Genomic DNA, 14,955 nt, shown 5'->3' with positions numbered 1-14,955 from the left:
GCGGAGATAATACCGCTCTCTGAAGGAGAGGAGAAAAGAGAGGATGATAATCTCGGTGGAAAGCAAATTCCCATCTACCTAAATTGCCCCTCAGGGAATGTGAAGTTTCATTATGCCCAGGCAGAAATCTTTCATTATATTTGTTTTTGTTTTTTTCCATCCAAAGCTTCTGTTGGTTGATAGACTGGGCTAATATCTGCCACAGAAACAGTACAGAGTAAATAAGACAGAGGAGACGGTTTTCATCTTCCAACTCTGTTTATATTACATCTTTAAAAGTAATATTCCCCAGACAACGCTGCTCGCCTCAATGTGTGTGTTGTTGTGTGTTGTGTTGTGTGTGTGTGTGTCTTTGTGTGGGTTTGTGTGTGTGTGTGTGTGTGTTGTGTGTGTGTGTGTGTGGTGTGTGGTGTGTGTGTGATCGTGTCGTACATGTGTTTGATTGAATGTGTACAAATATATGTTTGCGTTTTGTGTGTGTGTGTGTGTGTGTGTTGTATACGTGTCACTATGTCAACTGAAGTCCATCACCTGAGCGATTGTGTGTGTGTAGAGTCTTGTATCTCTATTTCTGAGAGGGCCAATATTCACTTTATATCAGTAATAACGACCAAGATGACACAATGTTCTTACATTCAGCAATTTTAGTAATTACTTATTTTTCAATTGGGGTTTTAATCTGTGACATGAAATTACCAACTTCTTCTTCTCTGGGGACCACCAACGTTAACAACCGCACTCCTGCTCTCCCTCTGACAGATCAGATAGAGGCTCCACCAAAGGTGGGTCTCTGGCACAACCTCCTCTGATTGGCCAAAACTACATTTCTGTTGACCTTTTCCTTGACGGTGTTACATAAATATAATACATGTGTAATATAATAATTCTTTGAAGTGCATAGCATTGCCGACAGCAACACAACAGCAAGATATTAAACCTGTTTCAAGGCCTTTGAACCTGTAATTGTTTTTCTCTGTCACTAACAGACAAGTTTGCAAACTCTCACTTGAAACACCATAATTGATTACATTTTTTTTTTTACATTATAATTTTTCATTAGCCCCCCTAAAAAGGTTCTAATATTACCCATGGTCGGTATTATGGTTAAGGTTAAAACTAGGTCTGTGATAGGGTAAGGGTTGTAATGGTTAAAGGACCATAGTGTTACCAGGCGTGGATTACATAACTCAAGCAGGGTTAGAAAGGAAACATGGTTTGCATAATAAACATCAGTGATGTATGGTAATCTTAAAGTTTTTGCCTATTGCTTACACACTTTTTGCAGAATTTGCAGAATTTCAATCAGACATAGCACTTGGAGATTAACAACTCACATCTGTGCCAAAATGAAACGCTCCTACCAAAACTTAACACTCCTAAAAACAAAACCATACATACAAGTTTCTATTTTTATTGTAATTTTCACAGACTCAGTCTTCTGTAAAACTCAAAAGTAGAATTTATGCAGCACTCAAAGAAGTTTTTACAAAAAACAAACATTCTTACAGAAATAAAGGAAAATAGAATCACAAATCATCAAAGTTAGCAACAAAATAAAAAAGAAAATCACTGGATTAATTGCTATTGGAAAAAAAAAAAAAACTTGTTTTGTGTGTGGTGGGGGGCTGGGGTGCTGGGGGAGGGGGGGGGGGGGGGGAGGCTTATGGATCCCGCCTTCTGACTGGATCTGGCCACAAGACCTCGTAAAAATCACAGGCGATGTCCTTGCGGGCTAGAAATCTGGGAAGATATAGCCTTGTACCTTTAAAAAGGCACCCTTTCACAGCTGCTTCATTCTGAAGTTATGTTTCTGTAGGATGCAAATTAGTGTAGAAAGGCTGACCTTGTTGATATTGTTAAGTACATATTATATTTGCAATTATGCGTTGTTGCAACTCACAAAGTGAGATTGCATTATTTTCTCACACTCAATGAGTGAAGAGCCATTACCTTCCACCCTGAAGAGGTTGTCCAACCATTCTGTAGAAAATGAAACCACAATTAGTCTGGTTCTTTTTCACATACTGTCTAAAATCCCAATGGTGTTCCTTTACATATACTTCACAGCACTACCCATTTTTGTATTGTACAGTTAGTACAGTAATTCTGTTATATGATACAGAATCATGCAACACATACAGTAGGTACAGTCTGGAGTAGAAACATGAAGATGTACCTGTTCTCCAGACAGAATTTCCTTATTATCGATGCTACTGTGTAGCGAATGAAGTTAGGGTGGACTTTTTGCCCAGCCTCCCTCATGGACAGGCCATGATTTATCACATGGTCCACCAGAGTAACCCTGATGTCATCTGATACACGTCTCCACACTGGTCCTCGTCTTTGTCCTTGTCCTCTTCCATGTTTGACTCCTCTCTCTCTTTGTGCTCCTCTTACTTGGACTCTCATTGCCTTTATGCTTGCAAAGTTCTCAAAATGTCTTACCTGAGGCCTATTGGAGTGCTAAGGCTCAGACTGATTGGTGTGTGTGTGAATGCCTAAAATTGCCAGATGAGTTTTGCATTTTGAACAGTGTTTTGATAACAGGACCATTATGTAGTGTTTTTTAATAAGTGTGTTATAGAATTGCAAACAAGTGCAAAGTTGACAAAGTGTTTAAGCTATGGTTACACTGTGTTTAAGGTATGCTACAAGAAGTTTAGGTATTGAGGCTTTGGTCTAACCATTTGTTTTTACTGGGTAAGCAATGGGCAAAAAACTGTAATAAATTATAAATGGGCTATGTAAAAAAATGTGTGTGTGTGTGTGTGTTTGTGTGTGTGTGTGTGTGTGTTTGTGTGTGTGTGTGTGTGTGTGTGTGTGTTTGGTTTCAGGCTTTTTGTATGTGACCCAAGGTCTCCTGGCTGCTAAAAGCACAACATTCAACTCAATTAGTGGCATGCATAATTGATAGCTGTCTGGGAGAGTATTTGTATTTACACTGGAATTAAAAGCCTCCGGTGTCAGCTATCGCATCTGATGGGCGCTAAGTGTGTGTGTGTGTGTGTGTGTGTGTGTGTGTGTGTGTGTGTGTATGCGTGCATGCGTGTTCTAGGGGAGGAATGTATAGGGATGGATGTATATCATAAGCCTAAATGGATTGCTGCTTGGAGCTTCCCTGTCTGTCTCCTTCTCAGCTGCAGGGGAAACTAAATCACAGCTAATCCACCTCCACACACAGCAGCGGGACTTTGTTGGGGTTAAGTCATCCAGAATGATCTTGTAGCCTACTTCTTACTTAAATCACTTTGTGAAACATACTCCATTTATGTAGTAATTGTTGTCACTGTTTTTTTCTGATTAGGGCTGGATAACAATTTGAAAAGTCCGATACTTGCGTGAATCTTGCATATTTTGGCACCAAAACACAAAACAAAACTTTACTAAGATAGCTTATGTAAACCAAAGACTGTATGATATGATTGGTTCTACAAAATCCTTCCAAAAGAAGTACTCAAATCTTAAAGGTATAGTTTGTCATTTTGGGAAATACCATTATTTGTTTTCTTGCCAAGAGTTAGATGAGTAAGATGTACAGTAAATATTATTATGGTGGTGTAGCTTCATGTGCTTATGTACTGTACAGATATGAGAGTGGTAGCAATCTAACTCTCTGCAAGAAGGTTAATAAGCATATTTCCCAAACTGTTTATTACGTCTATTGTTATGGACTAATACTGTTGTCGTTGTCGCCGTACGATAACTATGCCTAAATGGAATGGTCTGATCCCTGCGGTATTTTTAACAACTAGTTTTATTTTTAAAGAAAAGCTTGTACAGCATCAACTCTGTTCTTCACAGTCCATCTATAAACACCATTTTTTTCAGGACAAACTGCTATTAGAATATTTGTGCTGCCGTGGTCACTTGAATGTAAAAAATGTATTGGACCATGAAGACAAACAGAATATTGAATCTTACAGATATGTATTGATATCATACAGACAGCAATGCAACGCAAGCATTTCTGCTGTCTAAATGAGGTCTCCTATGTCTTGGGAGTCAACCAGTGAAAGAATAAGCATCATAATTCATACAGTGGACAAAATATTCAGTTATTAGTGGATTCATTGACTGAAGGAAAATTAAACAACTATTCTGATCATAAATTAACGATTGGGCATTTCTCAAGGAAACATGTCAAAACATTCTCTGATATTAATGCCTCAAATGTGACGATTTGTAGTTTTTAAATGGGGGATTTTTCACTATTTACAGATATCAAATCATCAATAATGGGAGAAATCATTAGTTGCAGCTGTAGATGATGAAAAGGGTTGTTGATCACATTTCTGTTGCTGTTGGACAAACAGATTGATTCATCATAACTTTTAAGAAAACAATTATTGGGTGGATTTTCTTTTAAGAGTTAAGATTTTCTTTTTTGTGCAGTATTTTTCTCAAAAGGCATCGCAAATAGTCACCATAACAACTGTTATTTTGTTATAAGGGGGAGAAAGGGAGGGATGCAGCAGACGGGGGTGGGGTGGGTGGATGTGTGTGTGGTTGGGGGGTGAGATGGGATACAGGGTTTAAAATTCGGTCCATCCATCCATCCATCCTTCAGTCCTCCCAGACTCGGAGTGGGCCGGCAGACACACTGATCATTGTCATTCCTCTTACGAAGCTTTTTCCAACCCCTGCTCCAAACCAAGGTAACAGGACCAATTGAACAACAACAGTTATATAGGAGACTTTACTTAGCTCGCTCTTTGTAAACGAGAGGATTGTAAGGGAGAATTTGTGTAAGTGAATATTTGAATTAGATTTGGAATTTGTGTCCTTAAAAAAAAAAGAATCCCCTCTCTGTCTTCTGTGCTTGACTGGCATGCAGATTCTTACTCGTTTTTAATTGTAGCATTCAGAGTCATTCTGGCTATCATTAGATTGATTGGAGGGATTTAGATTTTGCAGGTTCAGGAATTTAACTGGCGCTGGTATCCAGTAGAACACGCTTCAATTTGTAGTTTACCAACAGAACGTCCAATCAAAAGGGAAGAATACAATTCAGTCTGAGCCAAAGTTTCCATAGAATTGCCAAAGAAACATTCAGTTTAACTCTAATTTGTTTGCAAGCCTGTTTCAGCGTCATTGCGTTTTTATTGTTGTGTCATGTTTTAATTAGTTTTTCGTGCAGGCCTTTTGAAAGCAGAATCTGATTTTGTCTTAATGGCGCCCTAAAAAAGTGGAATGTCTTTGGCTCAGCTGATAATGTCCCTGTGACCCTGCGATGATCATGTGTGAGTGGATTGCTGCATGGGAAAAGGAAATAAAATATGCACTAAGAGGAGACATCGTTTTTTTGTTGTTGCTCCAAGATAAGAGGATATTACGGCTGGTGGAAAGGGGCTTAAAGGAGAGGAGACATCATTCAATGTGGGAAAAGGGTTATGTGAAGTACTTCTCGTAGAGATTAGTTTTCAGCCTTCCAGGGAAGATGGTGGCTGCTTCGGCTGCTCCAAATTGACAAGGAAGGTCATTGTGTCTGCGGGTGCACAATGTGTGTGTTTACGAGATGAAATTATAGGAAAAATATCTATAGAAAACACTAAAAAGTATCTGCGGGGAAATGACAAATGTACTGTTAGAGAATGAGTCTGATTAGTAAATTAGTAGATGTGATTTCAAGCACATTATGAGGTGAGAAATATAAACTTTATATCTATTACAAATGATGTTGAAATCGATGTAATGTACAGTCTGGAGATAAGGAGACTTTGTTCTTTAGGCTTAGATCTGTCATTACAATGAACGTGTGTGAAGATGATTTAATTTTTTATAAGTGATATTAAGTGCAGAAGTTGCTGCAATCACTCACATCTGCGCCTTGTTGTGATGGCTAATTTAACACTGAATGACAGCTAATTAATACTTCTTTTATGTGGTTCTCTTTTTTTCTCTTTTCTCGCCTCTCTCACTTTACTCTGATGACAATCACATTGATGAAAATCTTTTTTCTAATGGAGTTTTTGGGTTTGTATTGTGTGCTGTGTTCTCAGATGCAGTGCAGCTGTAGCTCTTCAGCAGGACACCTTTCCTCGCCTTACTGGAGTAGAAGTCAGTGTTTGTGTGTGTGTGTGTGTGTGTGTGTGCATGTGTGTGTGTGCGTGTGTGTGTGTGTGTTTGTGTGTGTGCGTGTGTTAAGTGTGTACAAAGACAGGATATGTCTGTGTAAACCAGTGGTTCTCAACCTTTTTGGGACCAGCGCCCCCCTATCCATTATTCAGGTCCCTTACAGCCCCCCCCCATCAATTAAGACGTGGGCTAATTGCCCTAAATATTAATGATTAGGTCCTATTATTTTAATGATAATTATTAGGAGCCGAGCGCCGAAAGCGGCGAAGGCCCTATTGGAATTGAAGGAATTATTATTCATCTGGAAAATGAATTGCCTTTTTTAAGGGAAAAACTCATCAGATTTGGCGGTTGCATCAAGTCTGGTGAAAATTTAAGTATTTTAATGGTTTGGGGAATGAACTACAGAACTAAGAAAATTGAGCATGACGTAAAGTCTTGGGTGAGGTATCATGTAACTCAGCAGGGAGTTCCATCTTCATTGGTGACGATTTCCAGTGTCTGAGTGCCGCGCAACTGCACGGTCGCAAGGAACGACGTCCAACAGTACCCCCGACGCACGGTGGCGTAAACCGGCAGCTTTTAATGTTGCAAACCACTATTTTTGCAAGAAGTTACAAGTGTTAACTCGTATTGTTGTGAAACTTTGGTGTAAACTCGCCTTAAAACAAATTCCCCCCAAAGACACCTCGACACCCCCCTTTCCACAATATTGATTCCAGCGCCCCCCATCATCATCTAAACGCCCCCTGGGGGGCTGTACCACCCCCGTTGAGAAACACTGATGTAAACCCTGATCTGCAGCAGTGTTTTTTTTATTGTGTGTGTGTGTATGTGTTTGTGTGTCGTACCTTCATTCACAGCTATTTACATGTGTGTGGGTTTGTGTGGGATGTCATTTGTGTGGGATAGCTTTCATATTTATGTAAGAGTTATTATATATTCATTCTGTGCAGTGTGTATTCGCCTGTAGCACAGAGGCATGATAAAAATAGATATAATCATAAAAAGCAAAGCAACAGTCATCATGTCATAACTGACAAATGATGCCGCCCCCCTCTTGACCAGTCAAAAAACAATATTGTAAGGTGGCCTGTTTCAGTTTTAGCGCCCCACTTTTCTCTGCTTTGATTTATGATATATGTTACTATGGCAGGTATGGTGTCCTCTACTGAGGTCTAGAGTGGACATTACTGCTGCATTAATGTATGTTGCATTTCACTTCTGTACATGTTTATGGTTGTGCTCATATTCAGAGCCGGATTAAATGGAAAGATTACCCTAGGCATACTACATTTTTCAGCCTACCTCCAAATGGATTAGCAATAACGGAAAACCAAGCCAGTAGACAGCAAGTAGGCTATATTCAAGGAGATTTCAACATGTAGCTCTGTTTTTTTTTATGTGTGGTGCTGTCAGTAGCGAGACAAATGAAAACAATCGGTGTTGTCCACACCGAGTTAACCTCCTGCTGGAGTTAGCACCCAACAGGCTTAAACTGGCTTAAACAGGGCAAGTTTTAAACTTGTTTTTAGCCTCTAATCATGCTCAAAATATCATTACCGGTACAAGTGAACACAGCAAATCTGACTGCAGTAGATGGGAAAGAAAGGCAGAGAAGTTGTGTTAACTTTATTCTGTTTATTTCCTGTTTTCCGTCCACACTAGTCTATTGTCACAACTTTTATGCCTTTCTATCACATGTACTGCAGTCAGATTCACTGTGTTCCTTTGGAAGGGATAACAGTACATGGCTAGGCACTGGTAATGACATTTTGAACATGTTTACATGTTTAAAACTTGCCCCGTTTAAGCCTTTTTAAGCCCGTTGGGTGCTAACTCTAGCAGGAGGATTGTAATTTCCCCTTGTGGGATTGATAAAGTATAAAAGGAAGGGAAGGATAACACGGTGTAGACAGCATTGATTGTTTTCGTTTGTCTTGCTACTGACAGCATTCCACATTTAAAAAAAATCAGAGCTACATCTTGAAATCGACCGGATTTCTCCTTTCACAAATCCCACACCAGTATTTCTCTGTTTCGTTTTTTTTTCTGAAAAAAAAAGTTCCTTAGTTGGGCTGCGGTTAGTCCATATCCATGACATTCCTCTTCTGGGATTGCTCTGGTGCCACTGGAAGGTGTCCCTCTTTTCGTCCATTACCGTCCTCTTTCTCTGTGTTGGCGTTCTAACCTCTGGTGGATTTCTGAGGACTATGGTTAACTGCTCCTCAGATCTCTGCAGGGTAAATCCAGACAGCTAGCTAGACTATCTCTCCAATCTGAGTTTTCTGTTGCATGACTGAAACCACTTTTGAATGTGCACGTTCCACCAAAACAAGTTCCTTCCCGGTGTTGTGGTTGGGGCCGGCTGGCTGGGAGTTTTTGTTTTGTTTTCTAGTGTTCTAGATCTTTTTTGTGTTTTCCACGTTTAGTTTCTCTGTTGGCCCTGCCTCTTTCTGTGTCTCCTGTGTTTTCCCCCTTTACCTCCTGCCTACTGCTGCCAGCTCACTACGCACACCTGTTTGACATTCCCTTTTCACCTCTCCCTCTGCACACACCTGCCAGCCATCTATAATCAAGCTCAGTCTCAGTACCGTAACCCCGGATCCACTCACCATCTTTGTTTGATCGTTGTCTCAGCCACCCTGCCATCATCTCCATAACTCGTTTATTTTTCCCAGTCAGCTGGCTTCACCACTCAGTTTCTTCCTCACGGCTCCCTGCTACATCCTGTCTCCGCTCCCGCTTCCAGCCTGCCCTCCTTCGACTCCTTTATTCCCCGGAATTCTGTGCCTTCTCCTTGGCTCCCTTGGCCTCAGTTCCCCTAACGCTCCCCAAGCTCCCTTGCCATCCTACTTCTACCCTCGCAATCCCACAGCAGCCCTCCAGTCCCATACCATCCTATATCTGCCCTCGCCATCCCACAACAGCCTTCCAGTCCCTTGCCATCCTGCCTCCACCTTTGCCATCCTACCTCTACCCTCGTCATCCTTCAGCAGCCCTCCAGTCCCATACCATCCTATCTCTGCCCTTACCATCCTCCTGCAGCCCTCCAGTCCCATACCATCCTATCTCTCCCCTTGCCATCCTCCTTTAGCCCTCCAATCCCATACCATCTGCCCTCGCCATTCCACAACAACCTTCCAGTCCCTTGCCATACTATCTCTGCCCGCGCCCTCCTACTCCAGTCCTCTATTCCCTCGCCATCCTGCTCCAGCCCTCGTGCCCTCGCTCCTGCTCCTGGGGTCCACCTCCCCACACCTCCCTCCTTATAAGTGTGCCAAATGAAAGTATTATTGTTGAGCGTTGTGTTTGGGTCCGTTCTGTGTCCATCGTAACACCTGGGACTATTTTTCAGAGGCACCGTGGCTCCGTCCGGCACTTAGCACCGCCCAAGACTATTGTGATTGGTTTAAAGAAATGCCAATAAATCAGAGCACATTTTTGTGTCCATACACGCGTTGTTTTCACGTATGGGATCGCCCCGCTCCCCACCCATTCCCAGCATTGCACGCTGGCTAGCCACCAATTTCTCTTAAATGACCACAAGCAAAGAAGACAGTCTCCACCCTCCTACAGCCGCGATGGCTGCCGCTGATTGGACAAACGCGTCACATGGGGCTGCCTGCTCCCAGCTACGTTCAGAATACAATCTCGTATTTAACAAAAATAGTTCACCGAAATGTGTTTCTGAAAACATTTTAAACGAAAAATAGGCCATGCAGTTGTTGTCTTCATTTCAGATTGACAAATGTCAGTTTAAAGATTTTCATCAGTTTTTGAGAGGCTGAGGTGCTCACAGGAAAACAAAAGCTTCATTATCACAAACAAAAAGATAATGGAAGAAATAATTACACATTTTCTGTGTCCTTGCTGGCACTAGATAAAGCTTTGCATAATTACTCCTTCTTGAGTGGTGAAATGTTTCATTTCCTCGTGTTTTATCAACATCCAAGTAATAGCCATTTGTGACACATTGTTGAGCATATAAAATAAAAAAATGGACAAACAAAGACTTAATGTGGAATAAGAATGAAGGAATCTCTGCACATTAGCGTCTGAGTCCGGATCTGGAATGATGAGACGTGGAGTACATAGTTATAGTCGGAGCTTTTAAAAAAAATAGCTCTTTTTGAAAATGTCATAACACTGACATGCTGTGATGGCAAGCGCCTAACTTTGGCATTGTTCAGCATTGGATCGATTAAAATCTCCAACTATTTAGGGAGGACACGGGACATGTCTGCATATATTAACCACCCCATTCCCCGCGACTGCAGGGTTTCCCAAGTTCCCGGTTTGAGTTTGACCTTTGTTAAGTGGAATAACATACGCCCCAAAGTACTCTAACGGAAAGGTTCAGTATTTTGGGAAATATTATTCTTCACTTTGTTGTCAAGAAGAGCAGTCAAGTAGCTACAGTAAATATGAGGTAAATATGAGGCTACAGCCAGCAGTGGGTTAGCTTAGCTTAGCATAAAGACAAACGCGGAAACAGCTAGCCTGGCTCGGCCTAGCCGCACCTCTAAAGCTCACTAATTAACATGTTTTACCACGTTAGAGTGGTATCAACCCAAGCTTCATCCAAATCTGAAATGTGGTTTTCCAAGACAAAGTACACAACTAAAAAACAAATAACTAAGCAAACATACTGGCAGGGACTCATCAGAACAGCAGCTCTTCAACTTGAAGCGATAAGTAGAATGTGAGTGACTTCCCAGCAGAGATGTGGACTTGAGACTTGGTGATTCACACTCAAGTCTACTCAAGTCACCGTTTTGGTAACAAAACTAAATTACTTGAGACTGGTCTCGGACTTAGCTCGAGATTTGGCTTGAGACATGATGACCCAGATGACTTGCATGTAAGTTGGAATGTTAGCTGAACTGAACTGTTGAATAAAATACCTGCTCAATTTCGGACAGCCAGACTACAATCTCAAACTTTCTTCGTCATTTTGAAACTCATTCTGATTGGTAAGTGTCTGCCACAAAGTTAGTTAACGTTAGCCTGATACAATCTGTTCACTCACAACTAACGTTAGCTTGCTAACTAATGTTAGCCTGATATGCAATGACTTGATTTGGGACTTGCCTTAACTAAGGACTCGACAAGACTTGACTTGACATAACCTGGGCCTTGACTTGACTTGCCCCAAAAAGAACTCAAGACTTGGTTGAGACTTGGACCAAATGATTTGAGACTTACTTGGTACTTGAGCAAAGAAGACTTGGTCACAACATTGCTTCTCGTCATTTACAAGACTCCCTCGTGTCTCCACAGCAATGCTCTTCCCTGACTGGGCCTACAAACCAGCCTGGTCGCCGGGCTCCAGGCAGGTCCAGCTGTGGCACTTCCTGCTGGAGCTGCTGGGGCGGGGCGAGGGTGGGGCCATTGGCTGGGGAGGGGAGTGGGGTGAGTTCATCATCCGGGACCCCGAGAGGTTGGCCAGGCTGTGGGGGGAGAGGAAGGGCAAACCACACATGAACTACGACAAGCTCAGCCGTGCGCTCAGGTGATGGACATCAGTCGATGTATTCATAGTGACACTTAACCAACACACACACACACACACACACACACACACACACACACTCAGAGTGTAGTCTGACACAAAAAAAACATTTTACTTCCAGATACTACTACAACAAACGCATCCTGTACAAGACCAAAGGGAAAAGATTCACCTACAAGTTCAACTTCAGCAAACTCATCCTGGTCAACTATCCAGGATACCCACCACCTCCACCACCACCACCACCCCCCCTGAGCCATCAGGTCATCACCACATCTACTCATATCACATCAAAACTTTGTTTTTGTTTTTCATCACATAAGCTGCAATTTGATCAGTTTCCCAAAACATGGCTTGAGTCCTTCAAGAAGAGTTTTATTCAAAAACACTATACATTTACGTAATATAAAACTGACTTGAATGGAAATCAATACTGACATTTTTTAATTTAAATGTCCAATATGTAGTACTGACAGCTAGTGTTCAAAATAGTTGAAGTAGTGCAATACAAATTCCAAATACTGGAGAAAGTCATCTCCCCCGCCCCCCTCCTCACCAGACTCCAAATTCACAGAGGTTGCCAGGTTGCTAGACGCTTGTCACACATAGCCAGACATTACTTCAGAGCACAGCGGAGTAGCTGACATTGGATACTGGCTATATTGACAGTCATAAAAGCCAATGCTCACGTGGCGTACCCAACTTATAGACACACTTTTTAGAATTTTGCAATCAGCCGTGGCTCGCTGGCCTGGTCCTCCGGTAACCTTAGCAGTTAGCAGGGTTTGCATGTCTGCGTTAGTCAGGACCAGTCAGGATTTGTTGACTGTGTCAATTGTTTTTTGCGAGAAACCAACTCGGGTACTCTAGCTATATAATTCAGTTTGAGTACACAAATGTTGAAATTACATAAAATGCCCGTCCCTTGTAGGCGTGATAAATTAGCTTGAAGCTAATGCTTCCTTGTTCAGGAGGAAATTAGCCAACTTGGCGTCCTTTAGGGCTCTAAGCTGTCTCCATATTTCAAAAACATCTCCAATATTCACACAGGGTTTGTTATGTCTCTGGTCACGCAACTGTTAGAAACATGCCGGGTAGTTTTTTAGATAGATAGAATCTATCTTTGTTGATCCCGAACATTACGGCTGTTGTGCACTGGGTTTACGTTTTTACAGGTACACCTGGCAACCCGGCCTGGCTGTGATAACAACACACAGGCCAAAACACAACCAGAAAGTCTGTCACAGAACGGAAATTTCAAAAGGAGAAAACACTGGCATGAGCATTGTTGTCAGAAAAGATAGTATTTCAACTTGCATGTTGCCGTTATATCTGATGACGCGTTGGCATTTTTGGATTTATTACAGTAAATATATTACATATTGGACTTTTAATTAACAATTGAGTGTCGGATCTTCCAATGTAGAGGGGAGTCAGTGTGTGTGTCAATAATATCATGTTCATAGGCAAACCAAGGGCTAAGTTCCCGTCTATCCTTTGGAAACCGCCATCACTCATAATTAAAGTAGAAAAACACTGTATAAGTGCAGCCTACTTAAATAAACCAGTAGTTTTTGTAAATTGAAAGTTTGGAATAAAACTCTTCATATTATGTATTATGATGACTTTTTTTTATTGTATTTCAATTTTAAATTATGCCACCAGTGCACAAAATATATGCACAAAATATCAAGAACATCTCTGAAGCGCTTGTTTCCAATTCAATTTTCAATTCAAGGGGATTTTATTGGCATGAAAGTTTCAATAACAATGTTGCCACAGCCTCAGACAAAACACAATAAACAGTCATACATTACAGTAACATTCTTATATTAACGGTCTATGGTAACATTACATTAAGATGGGTTTATATCATTTCATAAATCTATTTGTATGTCAAATATAAAAACAAAAGTTATTAAGCAATATAAAACAAAAAATATAGTCTAATAAAAATGCAAAGACGGTGACATTTAATATTAGATATAGATATTTACAGATATTTAAAACTGGGATCTTTTGTGTGTGTGTGAGTGTGTGTGTGTGTGTGTGTGTGTGGTGTGTGTGTGTGTGTGTGTGTGTGCGTGTGTGTGTGTGTGCGTGTGTGCGTGGTGTGGGTGGTGTGTGTGTGTGTGCGTGTGTGGGTTGGTCTTCCCTTTTCTTCCTCCTCTCAACTAAACCAACTTTGATCTACAGGGGCCAGTTGTTCAAAATATTTAATCTGGATCAAAATTATTCGGATTTGGAAATCCCCTTTTTTGCTACTCAGGATCAGGTAATCTGTCTTCTTTTATGCCGGTTTTTCAAAGCAACATTGGACTGGATCACCCTGATCCAATACACAGTTTCAAGATTACCAAATTGGATTACCACTGCTCTAAATAGGAAACATATCCCAATGTGGGCTACGAGCTACGTACAGAACAGGTAGAAGAGCCAAGATGGGGTCACTCAGTTTTTATTTTGAGACAAAACACAAAAATAACTCCCACTTCCATCATAATTTTTTATACCCCTCATCTGAGCCACTACAAAAAAAAACTATATACATTAACAAAAACATTGTGGACATTTTTGAAAACTCTTAAAAAAAAAAAAAGTTAAAAGTGAAGTATTGGAGTAGAATGTTCAGGGTTCTTCTTCCTAAGGAGGAAAGACCAGAAATTTGTATTAGATTGTTTCATTGAAATTATATACGGTGTTGATGGAGATATTATTAATATTTTGTATTTTTTTGTTATTTAAATCTGTTTGGGGATTGTTTCATGAGGCAAGAAATTTGTATTTGTATTTTATTTTTTGCTTACTAAACTTGACTAGGTTAAACAAGTCAAGTGCAAAATATAAAAGTATATACACTAAATGATACAAATGTATTATTTGACAAATTTAAAGTTTTACTAAGTTTTCGTGCTGGAATCCACCTTGAAATCCACCTTGAAATCCTACCCCCCTGTTGGGATCAGGATAATCCTGTTTTTTGGGATCAAAGTTATCCAAATCCTACTGACAAGTTTTGAACAACACAAAGTGAAGGTTTGATCCAGATTATAACTAGGATTGGATTCCGTAATCTAATCTGATTTCAGATTCCTTCTTTCCCTTTTGAACAACCCATTTTCAAGATTTGATCCAATCCGATAACCAAAATCCGTTTAGTTTACCTTTGAACAACTGGCCCCAGTATGTTTAATATGTCACAAACAGATCCCTGGTGTTCCAGATTCTTTTTGTGCATACACCAAACAGTCCAGGCACATATAGGAATTCTTGTGCAGGCTCTTTGAGTCAAGTAAAAAGAGTTAAGGGCACAGAAAAGCACATTGACTAAAATAGAAAAAAAATAAACAAGGTAAATAAATAAA

At 40.7% G+C, this 14,955-nt stretch overlaps 1 protein-coding gene across 1 annotated transcript in view; it reads left to right on the top strand.

Moving 5' to 3' along the window:
- Window positions 1–11,360: 11,360 nt before the first annotated feature.
- LOC116699829 (ETS domain-containing transcription factor ERF) overlaps window positions 11,361–14,955 on the top strand; it is a gene marked incomplete in the record, with an annotated part of 7,082 nt that continues 3,487 nt past the window's right edge. Inside the window, 2 exon segments of the mRNA XM_032532619.1 lie at window positions 11,361–11,590; window positions 11,712–11,834. Coding sequence (XP_032388510.1) covers window positions 11,361–11,590; window positions 11,712–11,834 — 353 coding nt within the window.

Source organism: Etheostoma spectabile, chromosome 12 (assembly GCF_008692095.1).
Source record: "Etheostoma spectabile isolate EspeVRDwgs_2016 chromosome 12, UIUC_Espe_1.0, whole genome shotgun sequence".
Lineage (NCBI taxonomy): Eukaryota > Metazoa > Chordata > Actinopteri > Perciformes > Percidae > Etheostoma > Etheostoma spectabile.
This window is presented reverse-complemented; position numbering and strand designations above follow the sequence as displayed.